Here is a 25,670-nt window from a genome sequence, read left to right on the forward strand (position 1 = left end):
TGACTTCCCATTGGCTAAACATTCCCAACCCGGAAATGTCAACAACAACATTCATCGGAGGCCGTCTTGTGTACAAATAACACACCGGGGTGCGTATTTAGGATCTTTTTAGCAACAAAAGACGTTTGTAACATAGTTCTACAGACTTCATACAATTCAATTGTAACTGAAGTCATGAGCAGCCCAACATTGAGCGGCGATTTTACGCCCGTATTCAACCCTCCGCTGTCTTCTACGCAAACTAAACTGTTGGACATGTTAGAAGATGCCACAGAGCAACTGATGATCAATACAGACTTCGACGCTTCCTTCCGTATCTGCGATAGAGGGCTGGAGTGCCTCGCCCACGAGGAGGAAGCGGACGTGAGGTGACGTGTTCAGTCTTTCTTCAATCGATTATTATTTATTGACATGATCATGTATCCACTCAAATAGGGGTGAGCTCAAGGCTGGCTTTTGCATCGTGGGCATTCAAGCTTTGGCTGAGCTCAACCTGTGGCCAGGTGTCCTCGCTTGGGTCTTGAAGCATTATGAGCATATGGAGGACATACCAGCTAAAATATTGCAAATGTGGTGAGTACATGTGAATCACTTTGTCCATGATGTCATTGCACAGTGTTTGTCGTTCACTCGCCGCCTCTCCGGCAGCATCCTCCTCTATTCCAAAGTGGGTGAGCCGGCAGCGGTGCAAGAGGCTACCCAATCGTGGCTGGGCAGCCCGTCTAACATCCACCTAGATGAGTTTCGTACGATAGCTGAGCTCTATTTGCTGTACGTCCTCCTGCCCCTCGGGCTCACGGATCAGGCCCGGGAACTTGTCGTGGGCGAATTGGGTGGCGCCACGTTCACGGAAGAGCAACGACAGACGGCGCTAGAAATCATAGAAGAGGAACGTGACAGGAAGGTGCCGGATGTCAACGCAGATTGTAGCGTAACTGCTGCTAATGCCTCGACGCAAGGTGAGAAGACTCCCTGGACCTTTGTTTTGAGAGCAACACATACATTTGTCACTCTTAACATGCACAGGTTCCTTTCTCCATAAAGTGGAGGCCTTGTTGAGGGTTACTTACAGGAGATTGACGGCCGCCTGCGGATCCTTCCCATTCCATAAACTCGTCTTGGCTGCTGTTATTCTCTACATGCTTGTGTTACGTCTGGATCCAGGTTGGCTGTTGCGTCAAAAGAAAACCAAATCTGAGCAATTTTAGAATATGGTCAATATATACGCGTTCCCTTTTTTTCTCCCCTCTGTCCTGCAGCGCTTCCGTCTTCCTTTATGTGGATTTCTAAACTACATGAGCTTCTTCGACAGATGTGGAACGTCATGGTGGCTCCATATTATCGAGCTCAGAAAGACTGAATGCGGACTTTGTCGTGATTTAATCTTTTTAATGTCATTCTGCACTGGCTCGCGCAAGACCTCTTACAATATGAAAGCAATATTAAAGTTGTGTTTCGTTTGGCCACAAGAGGGTGCCATAGCCTTGGTTCTGTGAGCAGTAATTAAGTCGACCAGGTGCACCTGTGTGCAGCTTCCGCCAGGTAGGCAGGCGTTGAGCAACCAGGTGGGTTGGCTGGTTGAGACCGTTGCTCAATGGGTTGGACAGACATGCACTGGTGAGGAGCACAGCTTTAAAAGCCTCCATTTCATTTAGGTAAATTCATTGGGCTGTCTAATATGCAAGACAACACATTTCATGCGATTGAAGTCCCCGGATGTTGAAGCACCTGTATATAGTATTAATGCATTTGTTTTGGTTTCCTGGTCTCTGCATCTGCGTCATCATAAAGACAATAAACTGAGTTGAGCCTACGTCTGCGTTTTCCTGGGTCTTTTCAAGTTGAGCCGCACTGGTTCACTGCTAAAGGAAAAAAAAAGATCGTAATTGGATCGGATTGTGTAGTATTTGTAGCGAGATGGTGTTATTTTGCAGTTGGAGGCTAATGGCATGGTTATTGTAATTGGAGTGAACCACACGGGTGTAAATGAATCCCAATGGCCGCCGGCGCGCTCCCCCAGCCCCTGCGGCGACGCGTCGCCGTCACGTCGCCAATGTTGATGCGTGTTTAGCTCGTTGCTAGGTGAGCGTGTGCTGGAGAAAATGTTTTTTTTTTTTTGTGGAGTGTTGGCTTTCGAAGAGATCCCTCCATCTCCCCACTCGCGCCGCATTCCAGACATTTCACTAGCGTCATCAATAATGCCGCTTAATGTTGTAACAGCATGGGAAAAATCAGCCTCAAGCACGGCCACCAGATTGTTGGTGTGGCTTTTTGATTTATTCCAACCATAGAGCTGATGTCACCTCCATCAGCTTTGCGGATTTTACTTGAAAGCAGCCGTGTACTAGGCAGACGCAAACGGCGGCCATTTTGAAATTTGCCACTTAATTGTTGATTAAATAGAACGAGTGGCAAAATGGCCGCCGGACCGGAACATGGACAAATGTCCTTTGTTGAGCTTATTGTGTGTATGACCGTTCAGGTTAAAGAATAAGATTAGAAGTCTAGAACTCTTTCACTTTTCCACCACACCTTTTTGGTAACCACGGTGATGTTGAAAATAAAAGTCGGGCACTTTTATGCTCTCCGTTTGATGTCGATAAGGCGGTCATTAAACCATATCACTTTCACTTAATGCTGTGTGTAGTCACTGAGTAAGCACTAAATACTGCTCTTGATGTCCCTTTAGGGCACCGGCGCAGCCCCTGTGCTGGCACATGTGCTCAAAGACAAAAGGCCAAAACCCTTCATTGGGGTAAGTCCAAGAAACATTTCTAGACATTATTATCCAACCCTGAATGTCAATACTTGGGAATCCCTGACTCAACAGCATAAATCAGAGTCTGCTTCTTATCGTGAACGGTTGGAATTCTAGCTAACATTTTTCCCTGGGTTGCGATTCTTGGAAGGGTGTTGTAAATAAAACATGTGCTGACTTTTGTTGTGAGGGAGGGAGGAGAAGAAAAAAAAAAAATCCAGCCATGTGGGGCGGCGGTTTGGTTTGGAGCTTGACGTGACTTTTGGGTGGCTCTCGCTGCGATTCCATGATGTGCGTTCAATGTGTTCAGGGTGGAGGGGGGAAGAAAAAAAAAAAAAAGCTGAGTAGACAATTTTGTGGTGTGAAACGGAATGAGCGCCCCCTTGTCATTCGCGGTGCCCCGCCCGTCGTTCCCCTTCAGTCACCGCCTTATCTGCGCTCCTTATCGCGTCGGCAAGTACATTGTGCGTGGATTTGAAGCCGGGCCGCTCGGGTTACTGTCAAATTGCTTCCTGTCCTAACAGCCGTCTTCAAACCTTTGCACCACCTGCCCTCGCCGTTTGGTTCCCACGGCGGCCAAACAAAAATCCCAAAGTCGTTGTAAACAAAACACGTGGTCCGGTTGCGACTTGTCGCAAGGAAGACTCATCCGGACACGATCGGAACGTAGCCTAATAAATCCTCGCCTGGCGCACCTTCAATTAAAAGCTCCCGTAAGGAGGAATGAGTGCAATTACACCTCCGGGCCAAATTTCTCTTTGGCATTTGGGACCGCACAAGCGCTAACCACCACCGCCGCCGCACGCTTATTGTTCTGCCGAGTGGCAAAAATCAAATGGGATTTTTGTTGAGTTCCATCGTGGGAGCTCTTTGACCCCCTTCACAAAGCTCCTCTAATGCCAGGTAGCCGGCGCCGGCATTCCTCAAGCATTCCTCCATGAGGAAGTTGCTGGGATGGCGACGGAACAATGACCCGCTCTCATTCATCGGGTTTAGGGTTCTGTGGGAAAGTCCGGCGTCGGGCCGAGGTGGGACGGCGGGTGGAATGTTCCGCGGGAGATGCGCTGACAAGACGGAGGGGGAGGTCTTCTTTGGAGTGGAGGGGAGGCCGATAAGGCGCTTTGATGGAGCCGTGCTGTTTGCACATGCTTGTCATGCCCCGTGCACTTTATTTGCGCGTTTGCGGGCTGATGTCATGGAGCCAAATTTTCCGCCGTAAATCAACTTCTACCGTATAGCCGCATTGCATGTCTAATCGACGTATCGTATCTGGCGATTAAGAAAAAGCTCTTGACGTCGTGACTATTTTCCATGTCAACATTGAATCTACATTTTGAACAGCACGTTGAATGCAAGCATTTGTGTTGTTTTTGGGCTAAAAATAATAAATGGCAAGTCTTTCATTACACGGTGTCTGCAATTTGCCATATAGCCAAAGTTAGCACGTGTTTGCGGACCTTGCTGGAGCAGAAAAGAGGGGCTTCCCCCAGATGTGATGTCATTTCCTGTCACATTTAGCCGCCTTGCTGTGATGCCACCTTGCTGATTCAATTGATGTGTAAAAAAAAAAAAGCCTTCATCTGTCCCGGCTGATAAATGAAGGCAGGCCCGCCCGCCTCGCACTTTGGCCTCTTTTGACTCCGGAATTTAAAAAAAGAAGTCACAAAGCGGCAGGCGTGTCGTCGGCGTGAAAGGCGCCTTTTGTTTACACTGCGGCCCGTCGCCGAGCCTACGCGTCGTGTCCGCCGTCTATATGCGGCGCTCGGTTTTGTGGGAAGCGCTGGCGGCCACGGGAGGAGATCAACGGCGGCCCGCAGGCTCGCTTCGCGCCCTCTCTGATGTGGCGTCCGTATTCCCGCCCCGGAGGAAGCGGGCGGCCTGGCGCCCGAGCGTGTGAGAACAAATGTACCCCCACCGGCCTCTCCGGGGAGTGTCGCAGGTATTTTTGCTCAAGGCACGTATAGGCGACGCAGCCCCAGCTGAACTCCCTGCTGTCTCGCCGGGTGCACCGCGTTCAACGCTACAAAGGTTGAAAAAAGCCATGCTGAAAGCTAAGCTAATAGGTCCGATTGCCAAGAGTGACGCTCCGATACCCACGCACCGATACAATACGAAACGTGCGGCGAGACTTTTAGAACACACTGTCATCATTTTCAGTCTTGCGCAGCCTCTTGCACCACTTCATTCGGGAAACTTAATTCTTAGTCAGTTTTCACGTCTTTGTTTGTGCGACGACGTCATGGCTCTGCATTGCCGTGCCGTGCCGTCCCTTTGGGATTTTGTCGCAAGTTGAGGGCCGCGCAACGCAATGTCTTTGACGCGGCCCTGCTTCTCGTTAGGCCTCCTCATCTGCAGCCTGTTATGGCGGAGCAGGGGGATGACATCATACTGGTCTCGCGGCGGCGGATAATTGGCCAGCTCTCCTCCTCCTCCAGAGTGAGCGGCGCGGGCCAAGCAGAACACACAAGTGGAGCCAGGCCATGCGAGTCAGATGCACGGGGTTTTTCCAGCGCGGCTGGCGGGGGCCTCGGCGCAGGGGCGAGCGGGGGGGGCCGGTGGGCGGTCGACTGTAAATGTCCGAAATGAATGAAGAGCCTCAACTCAAATGAAAGGCGATATCAAGTGTGCCCCGGGCGAACGTGTTTGATGTGTACGACAATTCGCCGCTGTCGAACGTCGCGTCACTGCGTCCTTTCTCTGCCCTGATTTAAAAAAAAAAAAAAAAAGCTCAAGTCCTCTCGGCCCACGCAATGTTCCGTTTGGCCATTATTTGTAATATTTAAATGCTTTGGAAAGAAGTTACGTGGCTTGATGCTGCCTTCCATGAAAGTGGGAAATTCAAATGCTAAGACTAAAGTGACACTGGGCCCCTTCGGTACCCCACGGCTGCACTTTGTTGCCAAAAGTCCAACCCGCCACGTTTTCGCGACTCCATCACGCCGGCGTATTTGCCGCCATGCGCAACAACAGATCGTTTGATAATGCCTGCCGGGGTTGTGAGAACAAATTCTGGTTCCCAACAGGCGCAGCGCCGGACGTGTTGGCGCGTGCCCGTCGGGGCGGCCGCTCAAACGGGTGTCGCTCGCTGTCGTTAAGTCGCTCTGTTTGGGGGGGGGGGACCGGAGTCGTGCGGGCCACATGCAACTCAGCGTCTTCTCAATGTGGCCCGAGTCAGCACAAAGCCAAACTTTAGCTTTTGGAGAAGTGGCGCTCAGTAAAAGTCGACACGTTGTGCAATTTCACGGCTGCGCAATCAGCTGGGATGTTGCCGGGTTCCCACGCTAGGCCGTCTGTCAGCGGCTAGGCGCCAGGCATGTCACTCAAGAATCCAACCTGGCCGTCGAGTCGTGCCGGCCACATACTTGCTTTATGGCCATTTCTCCGTCGTCGTCCCAGACTTGCGTTTGAAAAGTAGCAATCCATGTTCCGTAAGAAAATGTAAACGTGATGTTTTGCTAGAACTGTGGCAGCGGCGGCGGCGTATCGCTAGCGCTCCGCGGGGAGGAAATGATTGGAGCGTAAGGGAATTTTATCACTTTCTCACTCTTGTGTGCGTTTCCCTGGCTGTCACATATTTGTCTTATCAGCCGTGAGAGAAAGGCACATTTGACAACGCTTTGGAAATCTTTGCCGCGATTAGCACCACCCGGACACGCGGCGCAATATCAGCTGTCAGTTGGAGAGCTTCATAGGACTTAATGATGCCTTGTGACATAAAAACTTTCCAATACGCCAAGTAAACACGAGCGAAACTTGCCCTTCACGTTGGTTGTGTTTTTCCCGATTCTTTACAAATCTGATTTCCGTTCGGGTTCACTAAAATGTCAATTGTAAGATTCTTCCGCTTCGTTGCGCGATCGTACCGAGCTTCAGTGTGACTTTAGCTTAGCATTGTTGCTAGCAAGCCATCGTCTGTGAAATGCCCCCCTCCCAATCGGGGTAGGTAGAGTGAGAGCGGCCGCACCTTGAGAGCCTTGGCAGCTCTTCACATCTAGCTAACAGCCACATGTGTGGAAGCTTTCCTCCCACGCTTCACATTTCACACATTCCTCAACAATGTCAGCTTTCTTTTTTTTTTTTTCCAGGTCAACACACTTGAATCTGATGCGGCTTTTTTTCACCTCTCTTTTGTCGCCAGTGTTTTTGTACGCGTTTCTTCTGCATTTTCTTTTTGCGCCGTCATCGTTTTTTTTTCCCTTTCCGCCGTTGAGCGGGATTATTTATGTCTTGATGGGCTAACCATAAAAAGAAAGCCTCCCTGCGCTTTCATTTCCTCGCTGACGGTGGGAATCCTGACCGAGGGCTCCGGGCTCTGGCCCGTACGTCCAACCATAACATGGGTCCTAACAACTTCCTGTTGGCGGCCATTACGTAAGGCCCAGCGACCAAGTCAAAATTTGCCGACAAAGCCGTGTGATTGAAAACGAGCTACTTGGGCTCGTGACGTTTTGTCCTTATATGCTGAGGTCGCAAAGAAGCCCCGCCGGAACTTTCCTCGGCCTTCCCCCCTGGGGACGTGGTCTCGGTCCTGGGAAGCGCCGGCCTGCGACCGAGCGGCCCGTGGTGGCTCCACGACACTCGGGCGCCGTGACCTCTTTCTCACAGCGCCGTACTCCATCTTGGGCCCCGCCTCTTTATTTTTTCTCCACATCGACAAGTGTCTTCCCAATCCGCTTGAATGCGACGTGGGAATGGGCTTGTGGGAACAGTCGTGTCCTGTCACGATCTATCTCGAGACAAAACCTTATCTGGTCCGTCAAGCTCGTTATTTAATTGACGCCTGTGTGTTTTTGCGCTGCTTTTGTGTCATTGTGCCTGTTCAACTGGATTTGTTAGTGTGGGATCCAAGCGGCCCGACGCGCCACCCAAAACAAACGACCACAACAAATAAATGGAGAGAAATTTGATACGCGATGGTAAAAGAATAACAGTAGCCTGAAACCGTTGGACCTGTGTGACAAATGGAGTCAGGCTAATGCTTACCGCTAATGTCATAACTGCTGCCGGATAACATTGTGTGGTCAGATCTGTATTGCGCAATCTTGATGATGATGATTGCGCAATCTTTGCTAGGTTAATTTTAATATCTGACTGTCTGCAAAAAAAGTGAAATAAGTGACTTTGTTGCCTTGAAATTTTGAGCTCATCCAATTCTTTGTTTATCTTTGGTTCCTGAAATCTGTGTTTGCACATCATTCATGCCACGATGTGGCTAAGCTAAGTTATCCCGGCTTTTCCAGGCTCGTTACGCTGCTTGTGTACCTTCCATGACCTCGCCTCTTGGGGTCACCTGTTTAACCAGGCACGACTCCTCAGAGCACGTTTGTGTCTTTGAAGGTCTTCTCGCTGCTGAATGTAATCAGGCAATGAGGCGAATTGGGTCCGGATCTGACTGGGGGCCTGACAGAGGGCCCCTTTATGCCGCCACTGGAGGCTAGCACGCATGGCGCACAGGAAAACACCGAGCAGCTCCCAGACACAATCCCTCCCCTTTGCTGCACGTTTGGAAGCAGCATATCGCTTAGAAAGCCTCCAAATTGCGAGCCCCGCCCCTCCCATTCCGTTCCACCCTCCCTCCCCATTTCCTCCGCCTTTTCTCTCAGGAGGGAAATGTAAGCGTGCAGGAGTGGAAACGTTGCCGTGTGCGCAACGGGAAGCCAAGGCACGAAGAAAGCCGAGCTATTTGCGGAACAATGAAGCCCTTTAGAGAGGGGCGAAAAAAAATGGTGTTTTTCGGGGGTACCCTGTCTGGTCCCCGTGACTCTTTACGGCTCGGGAACATAACCTCCGAGTCCGTCGGTTAACCCTGTGAGCACTTTTTTACTGTTCAACTTGGAAGTTCTGCCTTGCAAACTGTAAAATATTTTTTGTCTTCCAAGTGTCCAGCTGCAATGCTCTTGTCTCCCTGATGGCCTGTCGTGACACAGGCAGGCTCTCATTGGCCTTAGCCAATCATCTGCTTCCAGTTGTCAACAGCTGCCATCCGAGCCCCTCTGCCAGAATCCTCCCCCCCCCCCTTCCCTAATCTGTGACCACATACACACTTGTTCACTTGCGACAGGCGGCCGCCGGCTTTTGGCTCCGTCCACTGCGCCACATGTGCCCCCCCCCCTTCAGTCGGAGTTACATAACGCACATCCAGACGCCGACCTAAAAGCCGTCGAGCTCTGCGGCCGACACGCTCAACGTGGCTTTGTGCCCCGTTTGGAGCGCATCTAATCCGATGGTTGGAGCGAACAAGGAGTCCCTTCAACTGTTAAAAAGCGAGGAAGTGATGTCACACGCATATGTTGCTTGATGACTTCATCCACAAAGAAAAAAAAGCGTGCTCTTCAGTGGCCCTTTGGTTTTGGACCTTGTATGTTTCCAGAACGTTTTTCATGCTTGACATCTGTAGTTTTCATCTCTCGGGCCCTGACCTTTGAACTCAATGGAAGTATTGGTTCTGAAGGGCGCCGTGGAGAATGGCCCAATGTTCTGTGGAGCGTCTAGGAGTGAGCCAGGCAAGCTGCTCGATGTCACGCTTGTATACACACTTCATGGTTGAGGTAGTGGGGAGGGGGGGGACCCGTGACCCGAGGTCCCCGGCGCCGAGAAGAAAACCCCTCTTGTGTTCCAAAGCGCCAGACGAGCTGGCGAGAAAGCAGGGCTGGCCGGATGTTGCTATCTGTCCCCGCATTGTCTGGCTTCCAAATGTTGCCATTTGACTTTGAATGATGACTTTAGGAATAGCCCAAACATTCCAAAGGCACAGTGTGAGGAAACGCCCCCCCCACCCCCCCATCTGTTAGTGTTCCATGGCGGCTGCCTACGTGATGCATTAATGACGTCTCGATGGAGGAAATGATAGCCAGTGGCACTTTAATGGCCCATTGCGGGAAAGCACCTTCTTTCCACTTTTCCACGCTCGGAATAGCCTGCCGGGCATGTGACTGTACCCGGAGACATTTTTATCAACTGCCATTCACGTTTGGGGAGCAGGCCAGCATGTGACACTCGCGTGCGCACATTTCCTCCCTATGTCGGCCATTGCTCGGCGGGAGTCCCGGCCGCGGCATTCCAACCATAGCATCTTGGGCGCTACTGTCCCTTTCCTAAGCTGTAATCAAGCAACTTGGCGCACGAAAGCATCGGCCCGTGCGTCCTTTTTTGGCGCTTCCGTCTTTCCTTTCATCTGATGGGCCCACTTCCAGAAGCTTGCTGAGGGGAAGTTCCACTTTGGCCTAACGCTCGTCCGCCTCACAATTTTACACCCTAGGGGGTTAGCGACGCAGCCGTAGCAGGGGTGGGATGGTATTTATGTTTTGAGGGACGCTAGCTAAGTCGTTATGGTAAGGCGTCGGCCATTTTGGGCCCGAACATAGATCCAGAGAAATGTGAGCTGCTGTCGGTCACTTTCTTCACATTTCACTTGTTGTGAGTTCCGCTCCTGCTCTTCAAAGACATTTTTCCGCCCGACTTTTGTTTCTCGTCTGCCCATGTGCGGGCCTCTCGTAGGTCGACTGGGCTGGTATGCGGCGGGAATCTTTGGATCAAGGTGATTTCACGCTCCTCCACGCTTTCCCAGCGCTCTCGGTTACCTCTGCGCGTGCATGCGTTATTGTAGCACACGTGCACAAGCAGCTCAAAGTCTCAGCACCGCTTCCAAGTGTCTGCGTTTGGGATGTATATATTTGGTTGGGGTGCCCTTAAAAAAAAAAAATCTGATGAGGAAAAACAGGCCATGTTTTCTTTGAAGTTGAGCTAATCTGGCTAACCTTGACATTCCCTTCCCAGGCTAGCCTCTCATAATAGCTCCCACAGTGTGTGTTTTTTTTTTTCTTTCTCAATGAAACTGCATGTCTCATTCAGTTCTTTGGTTGCGGGGGGGAAGGGAAGCAAGCGAGGCGGTGAGGTGGCGGTGGGGGGAGGTGGGGTTGTGAAAAGAAGTTCAGCTGTCATTCAAAAGTTTTCCCACATGATCGGAAGCAGCTCAGGAATGTTTTTTAATGATAAGAGAGACACATGTGGCTGGCGTGGCAATTAAAGGAGCACATGACTTCCCATCCGGATGTAATTTAACCAGTTTTTGTGTCATTTTGTTGCAGGGATGACGTATTCGACTGCACATTTTTGGCATTTTTCATTCGTTTGCACAGAATGAAGGGGGGAAAAAAGTGCAAACCCGTGATAGGGACGTGTCACATGGATCTGGACCTATTTTGTATGATGATGTTGTAATAAAAAAAAAGTGTATTGACTGTAATTTAGCACATGCGCTAACTGTGCTGCTCCTTACATTCCTTGTGTTCACCGGTGAATGATTGACTCAGACACATGGCGTGTCCCCACTTTTCTTTATAATTATTTTTGAACACCTCCACCAAGTGCAGTAGACTCTGTTGAGTATTTGTGGCCAGTGACTGACAAAGGAATTTATTGCCACCATAACACGCCAGCAACTAGACAGCCTCATAGCTGTTTGGTCTTTTTTCTTGAAATGGCCTTCATTTTGATGATACAGTATTTTTCTATGATTGTGGACCATTGATCTTGTTGAATGTTTTGTACCTTTAGTAAACGTAGTAGTAATAATTGACACAATAACGTGCAAGAACTTCGAGTGATGTGGAGTTTTTAACCCTCCATTAAGTGCAGTAGAATGTGTGGCGAGTGAATGACAAAGGAATTTATTGTGACCGCAGTCTGCGTCAGCTGTACCCAGTTTGTTTGTTTCCTCTTTGAATATTAATATGTAGAAAGCAATGATTTTGTTTCCTGTAAAAAAAAGAGAGAGAATCCTTAGTTATGTGTTTAAGTGCCTTTATTTTTGTGTCATGCAAAGGCTAGCCAGTTAGCTCATTTCTGCTTTACAATATGTAAATGTATTTCATTCTATCATTATTTCAGACGTGAGGATTGACTTTTTTTTTTTATCATTTAATTGCGACTTTTTCTTTGTGGGTGCTTTTAATGTATATGTCTTGAAAGTTATCGCGCTTCTACTTTGAAGGCATTGACCGGATGTTCCGCATCTCCATTGACGCCATCTTGACAGCCGAGCACTCTGTCAGCAGAAGAAGAAGGAGAAGAAGCAGGAGACGACGAGGCGAGCCGGGCGAGCAAGACTGAAACAAAAGTTGCAAGCTCAGCCTCATGCTTCGACCAGGGGCGCGTCGCCTCCTCCTGCCCGTTGTCCAGCAAACTGTGACACTTTGAGCAGCTTCATATTTGAGTCAGCAAGTAGGAAGAAGGCAAGTTATGGAGCTTTACTGCACGGAGTCGAACGTGGAGGTGAAAGCCCCGGTGGACCCCAACATCCTCCACGACGATCGGGTTTTGCAAAGCCTGCTGACCGTGGAGGATCGCTTCTTGCCGCAGTGCTCCTACTTCCAGCGGGTCCAGAAGGATATTAAGCCGTACATGAGGAAAGTCGTCGCGAGTTGGATGCTCGAGGTTGGTAGCTCGTTGTTTTTTCTATTTCGTTTTTTTCGACGCTTGCAAATGAGCTCATTTTTGCTTATAATTGCACGATGGCACGCATTTCCAAGCTCGAGTTGGATGTTTTTCGACCGGACTTGTGTGACAATTGAGTGGAGATGAGTCACCAAAAGGCGTGGGAGCGTCGGAAATTCCACCACGAAGACAATTCAGCTTCGTAAAGACTGTGGCCTAGCTTGATATTTACTTGTGCTAGTTGGGTTCAAATGGCATAATTGCGTCGAATCGTTCGGCCGAACGATACACGACAAGTTGGTGTTAATTTACAGCCGAAAAAGAAGCACTTTTACCCAACGCACGAATTATTATTAATTTTTCAAAAGTCCTCGGGCACAAGGCAGGCAGGCAGACAGCATGGCGAAGCGCAAGTTTTTGTCGCGCGAGCAAAGTATTGCTAACATTTTGCTCTGCTTTTTTCCCCGCAATTGTTTAGCACTCAGAGTAGTGCTATTTGCCCACATTTTGCATTTCTGCAATTTGTGCACCCTAATGAGTGTTTTTATTGGCTACTTGCAATAACATGATGTCCTTGCTAAAATGCGCTTTCTTGTTTTGCCCCCCCTTCCCCTTCCCCTTTCCTCTCCAGGTGTGTGAAGCTGAAAATAGTGAAGAGGACATCTTCCCGCTGGCCATCAATTACTTGGACAGATTCCTTGCTGTGATGCCCACCAGGAAGAACTATCTGCAGCTGCTGGCGGCCGTGTGCATGTTCCTGGCGTCCAAACTGAAGGATAGCAGGCCCATGTCCGCCGAGAAGCTGTGCATGTACACCGACAACTCCTTCTCGCCACCGGAGCTGCTGGTAAGACAAAGTCCCCCCCCACACACACACACGCGTGCACAAGGGCCTCACATTGTAGTGCTAATGGTTTCACAGGAAGTTTCCAATTCTCCCGAGCCTGTCGTGCAGTGCGATGCCATCTAGTGTTCACACTGAAGCTCCCAGACATTTTTAAGTTGCGCCAGACGAAATCAAATTAGCATGAGATGTCACTCATGCGTGAGTAGTTCTGAAAGTTGATTCGCTAAATAATGGGGCTGCTGCGTTTGAACATTGGGCTTGCCGTTAGACATGTTGTTGTGATGCTGCTGCTGCAGCGTATTCCTGGATATCCTCACAGGATGGGCAGAGGAAAGCGGCGACGATGGCGGCGGCGGCGGCGGCGGCTTTAGCTGGAAGAGCGGCCAGGGGAGGCTGGGACATCTGTCCAGGAAGTGAGCGCATGGGCTCAAAACGGCCTCCACGGGGGATAAACGGTGTTAAATGCTAGCATGTGTGCGGCCGCTGTCAATCATTTGCTCGTACCAGCTGCTCCAGTTGTTAAGGGTCCAAACATTACTTGAAGGCGTTTTGATAGAGCGCCTATTGAAGTAGTCCGGCGGAGAAGCTTTTTTGCACGCGGGCCAACAGGTTCCGCTAACATCAAAGCACACCAATGTAAATATTAGCCCATGATAACAGGAAGTTTCCACCCTGGCTTATCTGTTGACTTATAAGCATTTATAGGAGATGTAACTAAGTATGGATCGTATTCAAAGTTGAATGACTTGCAATGTTTGACGCAAATGTGCTTTGGGAGTGTTGAATTTTTTTTGGGGCCGAGTTGGATTCCTGCTTAACTTTGTCATAGGCGAAGCCATGTTAAATGCATACATATGTCCATGTTGGCAGTGAAAATATGTCAATGCAAAGAATGATTGTAAAGACCTGCTGCAAATAGCAGAAATCAGCACCCGCCTACAGAGGCATTAAATAGCCGATAGATGCCACAAAATGGTGGCAAAGCATATTGTGCACGTTGCGTTGTACGATACTTGGCTAATGTCAAGTTGCAGTTCCACTCCAGTTCAATGGGTGGCGATAGTGTGCATTGCACAGATGTTGAGGATTATCAGCAATCTGATTTTCACAGTGAAAAGGAGAAAACGTGTTACAATTTAGTCAGTCTGAGCAGTTGTTAGAGTTAGAAGCGTGCGAGAATGGTCCAAGCTTTGCGGCGTGTCTCTGCTTGTGACGGGATGGAAAGCGCTCTTTGGTTTGCTAATGCTAGCGTCACCCACCGCCGCCGTTGTGCACACAAAGGATGTGAGGAATGTGACCTGGCACGCAAGGTGATAAGATAAAAGCGTGCCAGGCGATGGAGGTAGTGCTGACATTTCCGACCGAAGGCATGTGATGGAATGACTTGGTTGTATTTGATGTGACCCTCCTGAGCTGAATTTCTTTGTGTTGTTGTTATTAGGACTGGGAGGTGGTGGTGCTGGGCAAGTTGAGGTGGAACATGGCGGCCGTCATCCCCAACGACTTTCTGGAGCTCATCATGCGTCGGCTTCCCCTCCCTGAAGACAAAGTGCCCATGATCCGCAAGCACACGCAGACCTTCATCGCCTTGTGCGCTACAGGTAAACACCCCCCTGTGCTCCCCCCCGCCTCCGATTCCCACGCGCACACGCCCGGCCCGGCCAGCATTCTCCGGTCATGAGTCATCGCTGACGCATGTGACCCATTTTCCAGCCGTCTTATCCCACATGGATGAGTTGCGTGCCGCAGGCCTGGAAATGGCTGTCGCCAATCAATCACAGCGCCCTCTTCCTCTTTATCGGCGTTGTGTGCAGACAGGGAAGCCTCCAGGTTGGAAAAGTCGGGGCGACAATCCTGTGATCTTCCTTCCTCTCCCCCTGTAGGCCTGGTCTCCTCTCTGCCTGACAATTCGGCTCAAATATTTTCATATCCTGGACGGCGTTAAACGAGGAGCTTGTTTCATGTGCTGCCGCTCATTCAATGGCAGGAAACGGAGGAGAGGAGAGGAGGTTACTTGAGTGCAGTAAAAGCACAATAAGCTCTTTCTCAGCGCTGGTACTTGTGGCCCTTGGGTTCTTCCCACACTTTGTTGCATTGCCCTGGCTTTTGCCGGATTCCGGCGACATGCCGAGAAGTTATGGATCTTCTGCCGTGCCATTTTTAGAATGCCAGTGATATGAGTTGGTGTTACCTGCATCGCAAAGTTCACATTGTTGTCACATTTGCTTAGCTGTCACTTATTCAATGTCCAGCCATATTGTTCTCTCCTGCAGTCTTTTTGGCTTTGCAGACTTTGTAGTATGTAGTAAATGTAGTAGCACTCAAGTACGTAATGCCAAAATTAAATAAAAGTTGATTTAGATGCTAATGTTAGTGTGGTTGTAGCGTAGCATGTGTGACTGGCTGGTGAGTGAAGTGACATAGGCGTTGGCGAATGTGTGTGCGCAATTGGCCGGATCGTTTTGTAATGTCTGCCTCTTCTTGGCTCGTCACCTTTTTTGTAGTGATTGGAATAATGCTGGTGGCACATTTCCCATCATTTAGCCAGCGCGCTGGGGCAGTCCAGACGGGGACTGCGGGGAGTCGTCGGTGAAGACGAGTAGGAGGATTCCTGCTCTGCTTTTCCAATTACTTTTTCCTCTGTTGGGTTGGGGGGAGTGCAAAAAGAAATTCAGAGCCTGGGAAAAATGGAGCGGAGGAGCTTGCACATGTGTTCACCAGACGCCCCCATTCTTACACGCTTATCTCTTTGTCGTCATCAGATGACGGTCTGGCGATGAACCCCCCCTCCATGATCGCCAGCGGCAGCATGGGCGCCGCCGTCTGTGGCCTACATCTGGACCACAAGGACAAGAGGCTAACGAGAGACAACCTGACCGAACTGCTGGCCAAGATCACCAACACAGAAGTGGTGAGTGCCATTGTTGACCTGCATTCTTAAAAAAATAGCAGCATTTAATTTTAATACAGCAAACGACTATGTGACAAGATGGCGGCATGCTAGCTAGCCTTCTCGCCACCCAGCACGTGCTGCCGCTGCTGCTCTGCCCCCCCCAGATGAAAAAGCAACCCCAAAAAAGTCCACGCGCTCTCCCCCGTCGCGGTTGTGGGCCGCCGTCATTGGCCGCCCCCTCCGGCGTTTGCGGTGCACGTTGCCACGGCGACCCCCGCCGCCACAACGGCGGCCCATCGGGTTCCAATTAGACAACATTTCAAAGGAATGCCGGCCCCCGCTTTCCCCTTTTGTTTGCCAGCCGCTCGGCAGCAAGCCCCCGACCGACCGACCGACCGCCCACGTCTATGCGAAGACCTGCCGAGATGTTGTTGTTTTTTAAATAAAGATAAAATGGCAAGAATTCCGACAGTGGCGCATTGTGGTGGTTTTGATTGCGCCCCTCATGTTGGTGTGCGTTTTGGCCACTAGGGGGCAGTGTCATGCAATCCTATGGACACTCCCTGATTGTTAGCCTGTGTTGTAAGCTTGATGCGAAATGTTTGTGTGACGTTAACGTGAGGCTGTCCTTGTTTCCAGGATTGTTTGCGCGCCTGCCAGGAGCAGATCGAGCGTGTCCTGGCCGTCAGCCTGCAGCAAGAAAACCGCGCGGCCAACGCAAACGCCAGCAGCAAATCCCGAGAGCAGCAGCAGGACCAATCCAGCACCCCAACTGACGTGCGTGATGTCAACTTATGAAGCACCCTTCCACAAACGGCGATGGTCCGACAATCCGACAATGTCTGGCAGTTAAGAAAGTCCCAGTTTTTTCCTCCTTTTTGGTTCGTTAGCCCTTGGAACGGTTTTTGTACGTGCCACAGTTAATCAAATAAGGTATTTAAGGCTGTTGAAACTTGATAGTGCCTTAGGTTTCCGCCCCCTCCCCCCCTCACCTGAACGGAAGCCTGAATATATTTTCATACTTGAAGAGAAATAGCTTAATAAATATATTCTTTTGTACATTTAGCAAATATTTAGTTACTCTTTTAGCATCTTTGCAGTTATTCAGTTTAACCGAGGGTGGGTGTTATGCTAGTTGTTGGCATTAGCCGCTAGCCGTGTTGGCTGACACCTGTTGTGCTGCCTGGGGGGGGGGTACAAGCCGAAGGGAGGAGTGGGCTGGGCCCGCTCGTACGGGAAGTGGCGAGGATGGCGAAAGGCGATGACGAGTGGGGGGGTTTGGCGGAGGTTGCGAGCGAGCAGGACAGACGCAGGTGTTGCTAAATTAGCGGGAATATAAGCTAAGTTCTCTCAGGCTGGACGGCGGGGGCTCAGGAGGTTCCGGGATGCTGTTCGAGTGAGCGATAAGTTTGGGAGGGCGTGACAGAAAAACATTGTTGATGCACTTTGTGAAAAAGAAGACACCTGGTCACGGAGCAATCGTTTTGGTTCATAGGGTCTTTTTTTTAAACCCCCCCCTCCCCCTTTATAAGTTATTTAGGGTTTTTGTTTTTCGGGCTGGATTCCCACACGGGGTGATGAAAGCTGGTGATTAAATTGACATTGACCAACAAAAGACGTTGTGTAGACTGTTGTTTTCCCGCGCGTGTTTTATTTAATCGTACTTGAATCGTCATAGCCAAAGCTTCCTTTTCCAGTTATCCTGAAGCTGAATAAAGTGTTTGTATTGGACTCTTGCAAGTTTGCCGTTTGTGCGCGTACGTGCGTGTTTTGGGGTTTCACAGTGTGAAAGTTAAGTGTGTACATCCAAGTAAGAACAGCAAAAACCAAGGTGGTCTTCCCAAGACACTCATTCATTTCGTCTCCCCATTTCCACAAAATGAAATGTTTGTGTGCGAAAGGGTTGAACGAGCTCATTCCGAAAAGAAAACACAAGTTGACGGATGTCATTTTCCTTTGCTGCTACCAAAAGCTTCTATTTTTTGTGTCCTTCTCTCGTCTTAAATTGTGATTCACCTGTTTGCTGCTATGATATGATTTTATTATTGTGTATACCTTTTAAGTCTCTAGCTTTTTTCATAGTTATCATTTTTGTGAGCGTACCAGAGGGATGGTCAGAGTTTGATGCGGGACTGGAAGTACTCGTGTTTATGAAATATTTTGTGTGTCATCGGTCGTACTCTTGCTGCTTCCTTGAACTGTGTTTGTGTACCTCAGGTTAATTTGGACAGATCGAGCGTTACCTCATGTCAGCCCCCCCCCCCCCCTTCAAATCAGAGTCCACTGTGCTTTAACTGGCTAAAGAAAAAAAAAAGAAGCAACATTTCATGTGTGTGGTGCTACTCCAAACATGCCCTGTACTGTATCACAAAAGAGTGAGGAGCTAGATTCAAAATTGTTGTTAGCCAAGCAAAAATATGTTTTGTTAACAGTGAATGTATCTCCTCAAGACCAAAGTGTGTATTTTGGAAATGTTTATTTTTGACATACTCCCCTTGAATGTTTGTTGTGATCCTTCCCCTTGTCCCCCTCCCCACACCCACCCACACACACACACACACACTGTGTACCTCAACAGTTTCTCAATAAATTGGCCCAAAAAGTGCATATGGCTAAGCAATCCTTTTTTTGTTGAATGTGTAATGTGCATTGTGTGTTAATCATGAAAGAAATGTAAGTGAAATGGATGGAGCACTGCATACTGTAATGCAGCGTCTCCTTTTGGCCACGAGGGGTCAGTACAAGACTTATACATGAGTATTGCAATGCAATCTTTAGAATCGTTGCACTTGTAAATCATGATATTATCTTTCAACGACTGCAGCATTTTTGTAAGAACAATTCATTTTAGGATGAACTATCGATACAAATATTTTCATTTGATTGAAGGCAGTGGCGTTAACCACTCGACCAGAGCCTGCTCTGAAACGAAAGGAGGTTTGGTCATATTGATAGGGTATCCATCCAAACATGTTTGGTGTTAAAAGTTTCAACGTATAGAGTCCGAAGCAACCCTTTGCACAGTGATCACCACGACAGGTAGTGACCACCTGGTGGCGCCAGTGTGCCAAGCGCCGTTGGACGATCAGGCGTAGAAGAAGATTTGAATTGACGGATGTGACGTCAGGTCTTTAGCTGAATTGAAGACAGGTGTGCTCAAAGGGAGTTATCAAATGCAGGTGGCACCGAGCGAGTGGCGGCGGGCGGTTTCTCAGGTAAGCTCGCATGCTGGCAAATGTTTGTCGTCAATGTGTGCCGTTTTTCACGACGGACGTCATGTTTGTTGCAGGATTTTCGCGCTCAAGGCGAGCTCTCAAATGCAGGTGCCACCGAGTGCGTGGCGTTTTCTCAGGTAAAGGAGCAAATGTTTGTCGTTTCTCGCCGTCTCTCACGACGGACGCCATGTTTGTATGTTGGAGGATTTTCACACTGCGACTGTAGGCGTCGAAGTTAACTGGAGAGCGCAAGGAGCGTTTTCAAATCGGGCCCAAAATGTGCGGTTTGTTGCCTTTTCTCACACGCCTTTTATGTTTTGTTTGTTGCAGGATTGTCTACTCTCGTGACTCCGACACGTCACGTCCACCGCGACGGTGGGCCTGGAGGTAAATTGTAGGCCGCAGGCAATTTAGCTCGCGAGCAAATGTTTGCCGTTTCTTACGATGCCATTTATTATTTCTTGCAGGATTTTCGCAGTCCAGGGAGTGTTTGGGCCCGGCACGCTACAATCGACTTTGCGTTGCGCGTTTTGGTCGTTTTGCCGCGACGCTATTTCAAATGTTTTTCGCGGTTTTTTTTTTTTGTTTGAATGCTGGCCAGCATTTTTTCATTCGTTTGTTTGTTGAAGGTTCGTAAATGACGCCGCCGATAAGCGCGTGTTTGTCTGACTATAGGAAATGTTAGTCAATGACACAATTCTTTATTATTTCCGTGTTATGCAAACTGATGGACGTAACGAATTTGTTACGTCATGTCCAAATCAGACCAAATCTATTCAAAGATGGCGCTCGAACGTCGTCGTTCCGTTACGCAACAAACATTTGCGCGGGTTATTTTCTCCCGTTTTGGACGCCGCAAACCTGGATCATCCGTCCAATGTGAGGTGAGTTGGTGGCTGATGAAATTAAAATAGAAATTATAATCCTGATAAATGATCATCATTGACTACAATATAATGATGCTATATTTTTTCAAATGTAAAAGTCTACTTAGTATGTATAAAATTAAAATATTAACTATAATTCTGATCAATTATCCTGACTTACTGCAATATAATGATAATTATATATTTTTTCAAATGTAAAACTCTACTTAGTATGGACAATTGTTGCAAAAATATCATGCCATTGGCACTCAATGTCTAGTTTGTTTCTTTTGTAGCACTCCAACAGGCCGCCCAGCCAGCATCCTTCTATGCAAAGCAAGCAGGAGGCTCTCGAGGAGCCATTTCAGTGGTGTTGAGGACACTGAGGAAGAGGAGTCCTAAATCAGGTGAAAAAGTAAAGTTTCAGCTTCCCAACACACAATTAATGGCTGTCTTCTCGAGTTTTAGCTTCCCAGCACACAATTAATGGCTGGCTGTGTTTTTGCAGGCTGCAAGAGAAGCCGAATGGATGAGGAAAAGTATAATACCATATCCAAAGGACCAATGGCCTATCCGAAGGACCAATGGCCTATCCAAAGGACCAATGGCCTATCCAAAGGACCAATGGCCTATCCAAAGGAGCAATGGCCTATCCAAAGGAGCAATGGCCTAGCCAAAGGAGCAATGGCCTAGCCAAAGGAGCAATGGCCTAGCCAAAGGAGCAATGGCCTAGCCAAAGGAGCAATGGCCTAGCCAAAGGAGCAATGGCCTAGCCAAAGGAGCAATGGCCTAGCCAAAGGAGCAATGGCCTAGCCAAAGGAGCAATGGCCTATCCATAGGAGCAATGGCCTATCCATAGGAGCAATGGCCTATCCAAAGGAGCAATGGCCTATCCAAAGGAACAATGCCATATCAAGTCAAGAATTAAGCAATTCGCTGCAAAAGTCGTCGTGTGCGGATCATGTGCCCAGGAAGGGGCAGTGTGGTTGCCTTTGGTTATGGGTGCAGATCATGTGCCCAGGAGGGGGCAGTGTGGTTGCCTTTGGTTATGGGTGCATGACGGAAAGGTTGCAGGGCTGGACAGTGTTTGGGGCTCTGATGGTTGGTCTTGCTTAAGAGGTGTGCTGTGCTTTTGGCTTGTCTGGATCCAGCGTTGTCTTGCGCTTGGTTGCCATTGACGGCTCACTTGAGGGAGGACACCAAAGGAAACATTTGACGTGGAGCCAAATGTCCAATTTTGCCATATGACTTGTACCATTTTGTGTCTTTTTGCAACCTGCCACTGTCGTACTTGCTGCCTTCTTTGTTCTCCCCCGTCACTGTAGGGGGCGGCGTTGGAGCGAGCCGGTTCCTCATGTCCAATTTTGCAATATGACTTGTGACATTTTGTCCTTTTCTCACCTACCACTGTTGTACTTAATCTAACCCTAACCTACCACTGTGGTACTTGCGTTCTTTGTTCTCCCCTAGGTGTTGGAGCGAGACAGTCACATTTTGTGTCTTTTTCTAACCTACCACTGTCGTGCTTGATCTAAGCCTAACGTACCACTGTGCGTCCTTTGTTCTCTAGGTTTAGGGCGGCGTTGGAGCGAGCCCGTCCACGAGGAAGACATAATGATGCGAGCAGCGCCCAACTCATTGCATGTTCTGCCTTTTGCAGGCCGGACGCAAAAGGGGGGGAGCGCACGGCCCGATCCGACCCGGCCCCGGTAACCAAGAGTGGCTAGCCGCTGTGATCAAGTAAGCAAGTGACCTACAACTTGGGGTGCTCTTTGAGTGTCTAACTTTTGTTTCTGTTTCTGCAGATGGCGACCGGGACGCGACAGCATCTGATCAGAGATGGACGGACCACTGTGGCATCACTCTGAAGGAGCAGAGTTGTGAGGGAGACCCGCTTCCCTGGAGGCGTCGACCTGCGTAGCTTCAACATGTGAAACGGATTTTTTTTTCTTTCTAATTCACACCAGCGGTGTCCAAATGTCTGTTTGAGGGCTGCATACTGAATCAAATTGAGAATTCTTTGACACAAATTCATTAAATCAATCACGAAATGTTGCCATTGATATTTAGCGCTACAAAGCAGTGTTGTGTTCATTCGTGTGGTGTGTTGATCAAGTTAGCCCGAGGCTGCCATTTGGACACCAATGGTGACGTGTGTGTAGGGCTGCACGTGTATTGGAAAACTGCCATATGGTGGTCTAGGTTATTGACATGCACTTTAAGACAGCAAAATTTTTTTTTTTCATGTCTCAAATGAAACATGTTTTCTTGCCTAACTATTTGTAATGAGTTAAGACGATAAGTCATTGATGTAAGTTAGTTAACTAATCTAACTGATCTCATTGCGATCAAATAGTTAACCTCCATCCAAGAATTGTCCACAACTTGCCGCAATGCAGTGGTCTGGCCCAATACTGCCATAATCATTGATTTTCCAAAATGTTGTGCAGCCCTCATTGAGTGCCAAACGCGCAGCGACGGCAAGCGACCGCGCAAGCGACGGCAAGCGCAAGCGACCGCGCAAGCGACCGCGCAAGCGACGGCAAGCGCAAGCGACCGCGCAAGCGACCGCGCAAGCGACCGCGCAAGCGACGGCAAGCGCAAGCGACCGCGCAAGCGACGGCAAGCGCAAGCGACCGCGCAAGCGACGGCAAGCGCAAGCGACCGCGCAAGCGACGGCAAGCGCAAGCGACGGCAAGCGCAAGCGACGGCAAGCGCAAGCGACGGCAAGCGCAAGCGACGGCAAGCGCAAGCGACGGCAAGCGCAAGCGACGGCAAGCGCAAGCGACGGCAAGCGCAAGCGACGGCAAGCGACGGCAAGCGCAAGCGACGGCAAGCGACCGCGCAGCGAGACTTTTGTGCTTGTCTTGCAAGGTGGAAGAGACGATGTATGAAACGAAGAGCCGGTGGACGGAGGCCACCAGACCTGCGATTGGTGAGCGGGGTGCAAAGGAAGGAATCACCCAAAGAAAGCAGTCGCCAAGTGTTGAAGAGGAGCCTGATGCATGACTAGCCAAGGCTGGCCAGAGGCGGTGACATGGCAATCCAATCTGCAAGCGTAGTGTACACACTGTTGGTTTTAATTTGATTTCCTTATTTTTCTGCCTTTCAGCTGGCAGCCGATGGGGCGAGCGCCAGCCTACACCGAGAGGGACTGGGCTGCACCCACAAGACCAGGGAGGGGACAAGTAATGAGTACGTTGACAGAAGTGAACCGCATGCAACTGAGTGCCGTTTGTCTTTTTGCACTTGTGCGAGGCGAAAGAAGAGTCCAACACCGGCCGGAGCAGACCCGGACCTTGGCCCGTGACGAGCGGCCCACACGAGACTGATGGGTGCAGATGCGGCGAGGCCGGGAGGGCAAAGCGCCCAGCCGGCGTTTAAGGGGAGTATGACTGTTTTTCTTTTGCGCTTTGCCTCCCTCCCTGTCTGTTTGAATAGGGTAACTAGCAGCACGCACGGGCAATTGGGTTGCTGCGACCCTCGAGATACGAATCGGCAAAGTAGAGACCCCCTCCCTCCCCCCCCCTCCCCTCTCTCTCGCTCTCTTTCTCTAATGCGCCCGGCAGTACCTGCATGGCCTGGTGCACTCAGGGTGGAACGTGGCTATACCTTGCCCTTTGTGGAATACCAGGGTATAATGTCTGCCTGCCTGGGTCCCAGTGTCGTCGACGGTGTCGAGGACGAGGAGATTCTCCGTGACGCCCTCCGTGACGTCACGTTTTCTTTTTTTTTTCCTCTCGGGGCCAAGTCAGCTCTCCTCAGGGGGAACTGGCCGGTTGCTCTTCAGTGGGCGCCAAAGCCTCTTCTCATCTCCTCTCGCTCTCTCTCCCTCCCTCCCTAAATCCCTCCCTCCATCTTTGTAAGGGGTTAAACATTTCATAACCCGGATTGATCCAATGCGGGAGGGCCATATGAGACATGCGCCAGCCCGTGCGTGCCGCGAGTTACCTGATTCAAACTTAACTTAGTCAAGGCTGGGAGGTGCTAGTGGAATTTTTCCTCTTGCAAAAACCACCACAATGTCTGCCTTTCAGGATTGCCGGGGCAGCGGATGGGACGAGTGCCTGCACAGAGAGGGACCGGAGCGCAAGACCAGAGGGTAATAACAATAATAATAATAAACTTTATTTGTATAGCACCTTTCATACAAGAAATGCAGCTCAAAGCGCTTTACAACAATTAAGGAAATTATAAGCATTGAATGCTTCACATAGGAACAGACAGAAAAAGAACATGAACACATTAAAACAAACATGAATCTATGCATACACAATAAAGTGAGCTTAAAATAGGAGCAAGCTTGAATAGATAGGTCACGAGTGTCCACAGAAATGAACCGCATGCAACTGAATGCGGTTTTTCTTTTTGCAGTTACGCGAGGCGGAGGATGAGTCCAAACGTCGAATACCGGCCGGGAGAGGAACCCGACCATCGGCAGACCTTCGCCCGTGATGAGCGGCCGACACAGACGGGCGGATGCGGTGAGAGCAAAGCGCCCAGCCAGCATTTAAGGAGAGTATGACTTTGTTTTTCCTTTTGTGCCTTCTTTCTTTCCTTCCCTCCCTCCCTCCACTTTTTCACTGGGTGTGCACACTGGCTATCTGCATGATGCCTCTTTCTTTCTCTCTCAGCGCTGTCATTTTGCAATGTTGTTGTTTTACTGTTGTTTTTTTTAATCATGAAATGAACTGTTTGTACTGTAATTGTGTGTGTGTGCCACTGAACTGCAATTAAACTGTGAACTGAATTCAAGTGGTCCATTTTAAACATTGGCATTGGCAGTCTATCGTGCATACAAACTGGAATCATTTGAGACATTCTCAATGACAAGACAATTGTAAAGTTAGGCTGAAACAAAATTGACTTAAATATGCAGTGTCAGGCTTTTTATTTATTTTTTTAACTACACAAAGAAAAGCTGCATGCATTCTAAATTGTTGACAAAAGCCAAGTAGCCAGACACCCATAGATGCAAACGACAAGTGTTCAAACGGTCTCTGTTGCGATCAGTAAGTCATCTTTGGCAACCCTGCTTTAAAATGGCCACCGAACTCAGAATCTTGCAAAATGTTGGTACATTTTTCTGTAAGAGTAAAAGCTGTTGAGTCTAGTCAGAGCCATTTTTTGGTTTGTTTTGAATCGTCATGCATCATGTGGGCATTCTTGTGAATAAAATCAACAGTGGTGTGTTTGCTTCCTGTTGGTGGTCTTGTAAATAAAGTCAACTTTGGTGTCAGTCATCATTCGCAATGTGCCTCAATCAATGGTGCAGCTCTTGAATGTGAAACTTATTGCATGTTTTGTTACAGGGCTTGATGTCTTCATTGGCTGTTTGACTACAAAAAAGGCTGTTGCTGTCCAGTCCAGGTTGCTGCTATAGTCAATTGAATTTATAAACATAGCGTGTAACTTCCAGGACCTTAGCTTTCAATTCAAAGCAGAGTTGCGTAACTACACGGCCAGCCTCGGCACATGTACTGGGTGGTACCACCCAGTTCAGAGTGAAGTAAAGGCCAGAGTGGTCTTATTCATACCGGGATCCTTATGAAATTGACCATATCAGAAAGGCTAGATGAATTCCAAGTGCTGCCACCGAGTAGCAGCATATTTGCCTCAACCTGTCTGGTGCTGGGTCAATGCGATGCACCTTTCG

At 49.2% G+C, this 25,670-nt stretch overlaps 2 protein-coding genes and 1 long non-coding RNA gene across 15 annotated transcripts; all 3 read left to right on the forward strand.

Annotated features, from left to right (window-relative positions):
• Positions 1 to 11,898, forward strand: pex26 (peroxisomal biogenesis factor 26). 7 transcript variants are annotated; one of them, XR_015855415.1, is made up of 7 exons: positions 4 to 368; positions 436 to 573; positions 649 to 959; positions 1,027 to 1,164; positions 1,260 to 1,617; positions 2,690 to 2,755; positions 11,751 to 11,823. XR_015855415.1 is itself a non-coding variant. In XM_088366976.1 (6 exons), exons 2-6 carry the CDS (start codon positions 283 to 285, stop codon positions 1,358 to 1,360), a joined length of 774 nt encoding a protein of 257 aa, XP_088223102.1. In that variant the 5' UTR covers positions 32 to 89; positions 263 to 282; the 3' UTR covers positions 1,361 to 1,813. The 7 variants fall into 7 exon arrangements, 4 of the variants coding, with proteins under 4 accessions (XP_088223103.1, XP_088223101.1, XP_088223099.1 ...); XR_015855413.1 differs by having other exon boundaries at positions 1,260 to 1,655; positions 11,751 to 11,822; XR_015855414.1 differs by lacking the exon at positions 11,751 to 11,823 and adding an exon at positions 10,846 to 10,875 and having other exon boundaries at positions 1,260 to 1,655.
• Positions 11,853 to 18,538, forward strand: LOC148379054 (G1/S-specific cyclin-D2-like). Its single transcript, XM_088366978.1, has 5 exons — positions 11,853 to 12,193; positions 12,825 to 13,040; positions 14,482 to 14,641; positions 15,803 to 15,951; positions 16,573 to 18,538. The coding sequence occupies exons 1-5, from the start codon at positions 11,999 to 12,001 to the stop codon at positions 16,729 to 16,731; spliced, it is 879 nt and encodes a 292-aa protein (XP_088223104.1). The 5' UTR covers positions 11,853 to 11,998; the 3' UTR covers positions 16,732 to 18,538.
• Positions 18,539 to 19,054: 516 nt separating this feature from the next.
• LOC148379055 (uncharacterized) lies at positions 19,055 to 25,257 on the forward strand. 7 transcript variants are annotated; one of them, XR_015855471.1, is made up of 9 exons: positions 19,055 to 19,148; positions 19,223 to 19,285; positions 19,479 to 19,535; positions 19,616 to 20,421; positions 20,523 to 21,754; positions 21,820 to 23,046; positions 23,127 to 23,202; positions 23,273 to 24,116; positions 24,389 to 25,257. It is a non-coding gene; the product is annotated as an uncharacterized LOC148379055 (long non-coding RNA). The 7 variants fall into 7 exon arrangements; XR_015855470.1 differs by having other exon boundaries at positions 21,820 to 24,116; positions 24,389 to 24,498; positions 24,649 to 25,257; XR_015855467.1 differs by having other exon boundaries at positions 21,820 to 23,202.
• The last annotated feature ends 413 nt before the right edge of the window (positions 25,258 to 25,670 follow it).

This window comes from Syngnathus floridae, chromosome 22 (assembly GCF_059516105.1).
Source record: "Syngnathus floridae isolate MCC-2025c chromosome 22, RoL_Sflo_1.0, whole genome shotgun sequence".
Classification (NCBI taxonomy): Eukaryota; Metazoa; Chordata; class Actinopteri; order Syngnathiformes; family Syngnathidae; genus Syngnathus; species Syngnathus floridae.

Bases quoted from the DNA above. Each gene is read 5' to 3' on its own strand.
- pex26 (XM_088366973.1), top strand. From the start codon at position 175: ATGAGCAGCCCAACATTGAGCGGCGATTTTACGCCCGTATTCAACCCT. The intron at 369-435 runs GTGACGTGTTCA...CCACTCAAATAG, and splicing joins GAGGAGGAAGCGGACGTGAG to GGGTGAGCTCAAGGCTGGCT. The intron at 1,165-1,259 runs GTTGGCTGTTGC...TCTGTCCTGCAG, and splicing joins TGTGTTACGTCTGGATCCAG to CGCTTCCGTCTTCCTTTATG.
- LOC148379054 (XM_088366978.1), top strand. From the start codon at position 11,999: ATGGAGCTTTACTGCACGGAGTCGAACGTGGAGGTGAAAGCCCCGGTG. The intron at 12,194-12,824 runs GTTGGTAGCTCG...TTTCCTCTCCAG, and splicing joins TCGCGAGTTGGATGCTCGAG to GTGTGTGAAGCTGAAAATAG. The intron at 15,952-16,572 runs GTGAGTGCCATT...CCTTGTTTCCAG, and splicing joins AGATCACCAACACAGAAGTG to GATTGTTTGCGCGCCTGCCA.